The 4524-nt window shown below is 60.6% G+C and overlaps 1 protein-coding gene across 1 annotated transcript; it reads right to left on the bottom strand.

The window, feature by feature from the left end:
• Positions 1-235: 235 nt before the first annotated feature.
• Marchf9 (membrane associated ring-CH-type finger 9) lies at positions 236-4285 on the bottom strand. The gene is made up of 4 exons (XM_041677654.1): positions 3349-4285; positions 2185-2340; positions 1561-1753; positions 236-1334 (listed from the first exon to the last, which is right to left on the bottom strand). The coding sequence occupies exons 1-4, from the start codon at positions 3703-3705 to the stop codon at positions 1000-1002; spliced, it is 1041 nt and encodes a 346-aa protein (XP_041533588.1). The 5' UTR covers positions 3706-4285; the 3' UTR covers positions 236-999.
• Positions 4286-4524: the final 239 nt, after the last annotated feature.

Here is a 4524-nt window from a genome sequence, read left to right on the forward strand (position 1 = left end):
GAATCAAAGTGTTCTCATTCCTACAATAACCACTGTCCTGCAGTCGCCGTAACTCTGTCACTCGGAATGCTAAAGTTCCGTGCCCTTCAGACAATATGCCACCTACCGCCTGAAATCAGTGGACGGCAATGAGTCCAGAACCCTTTTCCACCACTACCAATTTTCTTTGTACTGGCATTTAACCCATCCCTCATTTAGCCTCATTCCAAGTCTATGAGGTAGACGGGGGGGGGGGGGGGGGGGGGGGGGGAATCAGATTTTTTTCTAAGTCATAACTCACAGGTGTCGAGTCCACCTTCCTCCGCTACCTCGAGCACTGCCACCTAGCGGCCAGCGTGAACTATTCGCCAGCAAGCAGGGGTCCCTCCTCCAGCTACCAATGCACAGCCACGCTTGGACTCCGAACCTGTGCTGAGGAGCCTCCCCACACCCTCCAGCCTTCAGAAAAGCCCCCATGAGAAAGGAGTCTCCACGTGCGTATAAATGATTCTTTATGCCCTTCCCCCATGCAATGGGGGGTGGGGCAGGGGGAAGTCCCCCGCCCTCATGCAGGGAACGGGAGGTCAATGTTTACTAGTCTTATTGCCAGATGCCCTGTGGCCGTGGGGTGGGGAATGGGGGTCTACAGCCCCTTGTGTTCTGGCATTGGTCTCCCTTTACCAAGTCACCATGGTGGAGCCAGGGGACTGGAGGCCCTAGAGCTGAGGTAAAGATGGTTCTCTCCAAGAAGAAAAGCTGCTTGCCCGCCTGCCTGCTGGCCGGCCATCCTCAAGATGAGCACGAGGTGGTGTCGGTGAGAGCTGGAATGTTATCCAGGTGTCTCTACTCTGTGGGCAGTAGAGGCCAGACAATGTCTCCAAGCTTGAGGCTGTCCACAGAGATCCTCAGTGGTGGGCCCGCTGTGCCCCATACACCTTGTGTAGGTCGTACCTTCAGCAGCCAGGAGAGCTCATCTCTGGCTGCCGCTCTGAGTTGAGATCCCTGCCCCTGGAGTCCAGGTCAAACTGTAGTGACCCTCATGACAACCTCTCGACCAGAATGAGAGCTGGAACGGGCATCTGGTGGCCGTAGCTGTCCAAGGAGATGCAGGATTGTATAACCACAGCGCTGAGGCAAGAGCGTCCGCATGCGCTGGGCAGCTGGGGGCCGGCTGGGGGCCCCAGCTGGGGGGCTGGTCCGTGAGGTCCTGGGGCCTGGTTTCCCTGCTGTCCCTCCCCCTGCATCTCCTCCTATGTCCTTGGTCTTGTCATAATTCAAGACCTTCCACTGTTGGTTCACTGCTTGCCAGCGCTTGAAGATGCGGTAGACGGAAGAGCCTTCATGAACGATGAGGCCTGAAGAAGAGGGATGAGAAAACCAGGGTGAACCGCTGCCCACGTACAGAGCCACAGGTCCATGAGCATTCGTGTCTGCAGACTGAGAAGACAGAGCCATAGAGGACGGCCCCAGGATAGCCCCGACAGTCTCCAGGGGTAGGGTTAGGACTATGAAACCAAAAGATGGGCGGGGAGCCAGGCAATGCTAAGCAGGTAGGGGGAGAGCAGGGAGGTGTCCTCTCACCTATGCAGACGACGTCCATGAAGCCGTACATGCCGTAGCAGATCTGGAAGAGGAGATCCTGGCGCTGCCACTTGGCTGAAGGGCTGAGTGAGGACCAGATGAGCCAGGATATGCTGGCGACGAGGAACAGTGAGCCCAGAACTATGGCCGCAATCTGGACCTTCTCGATGACAGTCAGGGAGATGGCCTGCCACTGTTTGGGAGAAAATGTTCCAAAAAGTCACAGGAACAATCTGTCTTCCCCATACGGTGATCTAACCTGAGACAACTAGTCCAGCTTATTCTAGAAAGGCACGATTGGACAAGAGCTTTGAAACCCAAACATATACATTGGCACTCCAATCTTAATTCCATCTCTTACTAGTTGAATAATTCTACGTGAGTCAGTGCCTATGTTTCTAAAGACAGGCACAATCATGGTACCCAGTTAAAAGAGTTAATATACAACAAACGGCACACAGGAAACTGAGTGCATGCACTATCATCGCCAGCATCATTTTTTCCCTCCGTTGTTCTAAGGTCCCTAGAATAGCGCCAGACCAGTGTCTTGGAATGCCATAACGCTACAGGGAGGAAAACAGCAAATAAAATGGATCCATTCTGAGTCCTCTCTCGGCACCTCACCTGCAATGGGTTCTTGGTGCTGATCGCCAGGACCTGGTACTTGAAGTAGCAGAGTTCACAGCTCCAAGAGCCCCTCTCACTGATCCAGCGGATGAGGCAGGGCTGGTGTGTACAACGCACTGAGCCGTCACAGCGGCAAGGACTCAGGAGCTCCCCCTGGAGGAAGAGAGGGGAGGGCCCCAGTCAGCCATCTACACCCGGACCCCTTCTGCTGCTCTCCTGGAGAGGAAACCGCTTACACTACTACATTTAAATGCTCCGGCTTTTAACCCAAAGCAGGGTTAAGAAAGAAGCAAAGAAGCTATGGCTGCAGTACAAAAGTAAGAAGTCAGAGCTCAAGAAAAACTTCTGCAACCAAAGGAATTCAATTTGGGGTGCGAGGGAAGCCCATTCTCCCCTTGCCTAGAAACTGCAAAGGTGATTATGACGGCCTCTCCCTAAGGATCTGGAGGGAGAGGAGAGTCAGAGCAGCTGAGCTATTCCTTCCTTCACCCACTCCACGGTACTTCCAGCATATAGGTCTGGTGCCAACTGGGATGGATAAAACCGATCGTGGCTTCCACACTACAATGGGGAGACGTTCTGCGGTCAAGAGTGGGACATGGTCCCTTTTAGTCAAGCAGTCATTTCTCACTGCACAGGGACACCCCCCCCCCCGGTACTATCCCGGGACAACTTTACCTATAAAATTAAACAAAGGAGGCTCTTTAGAATGAAGTGGAAAGTTGCAGAATGGGAGCAAAAAGTGCCTCACCAAAGGAGAGACTGAGTGAGGCAGGGTCCTGGCCGGCCCCTCCTCTCAAGGTGCGAACAAATGTACTCTCCTCTAGGCCCACCTCGGAAAAAACGGGCTCCCTCAGCTAATGACGATGACCCTAAGGTGAGGGGAGCAGGTGCTAACAGCTGTCCTGATAATGGGTGACACAGATCCTGAGCCCTTCTAGGAGAAAGCCCCACCCCATCCTGAGAGCCCCCGACTCCCCCTGCCCCAATCTTGACACACTCCAGCAGTCTCCAGACAGGCCAAGCTCACCCCACTCCCACTCGGGGTCCTGGGTCCCGCCCAGCTGCCCCAGGCCCCGCCCCCTGCTCCGGTCTCCGCGGACACCCCAGGTGCGCGCCCCCACCCCTCCCCGCCCAGCCAGGTGCTCGGGCAAGCCTGACCTGCTCCGGGCCTTGGAAGCAGATCCTGCACTGGGGGGTTCGGAGCCCACTGTCCAGGCTGCTGCTCAGCGACAGGGCGTCCAGCGCGCCTGGGGGCGGCGGCGGCGGCGCGGGCGGCGGCGGGGGTCCGGCCCGCGGTTCCTTGTCGCCGGCCAGGCCCCGGGCCCGCGGCTCCGACCCGTAGTACTCTTCCTCGTCGCCGTCGCCGTCCCGGGCGGAGCAGCCAGCGAAGGGCGCCCAGCCGCAGCCGCCTCCCCCGCCCCCCCGGGGCTGCGGCTCGGCCCGGGGCCGCCCCCCGCCCGTCAGCACCAGCAGCTTCAGCTCGTTCAGGAACATGCGGAGCCGAGACTTGAGCATCGTCCGGGCACCGGGGGGCGGGGGGCGGCGAGCGAGGGGGGCTCCCGGGCGGCTGGGGGAGGGGCGAGGACAAGGCCGGGAAGGGGGCGCGCGCGGGAGCGCCGGTCCGGGCCGGGGTCTCCGCGGCCTGCAAGCGCCGCTCACTGCTGCCACCGCCGGGGCTCCAGGGCTCGCAGGGCCGAGAGGGCCATCAGCCCGGGGATGGCAGGGTGGACAGGCATGGCCCGAGCAGGGGCAGGGGGCGGGGAAGGGGCTCAGGGTGCCGCGCCCCGCGGGTCGGGGTCCGGAGCCGGCCGGGCGCCGGGGCTTACGCGCCCCGGTCTTCCTGCGGCGGGGCCGCCCCCCATCGCCGTCCTCCCAGCCCCAGTCCCGCTCCGACTCCCGGATCCGGCTCGGCTCGGCCCGTGCGCTCGGCGGTGGCAAATGGCGGCTCCTTCCGGCGGCGGCGGCGGCGGAGACCCCCCCGGAGCGGCGGGCGGGCGGGGCGGGAGCCGGGGAGCCGGTGAGGGATGGAGGGAGGGGTGGGGCGGGGAGGGGGAGCGGAGGAGAAGGGGCCGCGGCTGCGCATCCCCGCCCTGCCCAGCACGAGCAGGTGTCCCCAGGGGCGGGGCGAGTGTGCGAGACAAGGAAGGAGGGGAGTGGCTAAGGAAGGGGAGTGTGTACCCTGGTAGAAGAATAGGTGTGTGCGCGCGCGGGTGGGCGTGAGGATGGAAGGTGAGTCGTCAGAGGCTGCAGGTGTAACGAGGCCCAGAGGTGTGTGCACAATGGGAGTGTGCAGAGAAAGAGCTCCGCAAGGGGTTAGAGGTGTGCGGGCGTTGA

This window comes from Microtus oregoni, unplaced genomic scaffold (genome assembly GCF_018167655.1).
Source record: "Microtus oregoni isolate MIOR12 unplaced genomic scaffold, Mior012 000001F_ref0000356, whole genome shotgun sequence".
Classification (NCBI taxonomy): domain Eukaryota; kingdom Metazoa; phylum Chordata; class Mammalia; order Rodentia; family Cricetidae; genus Microtus; species Microtus oregoni.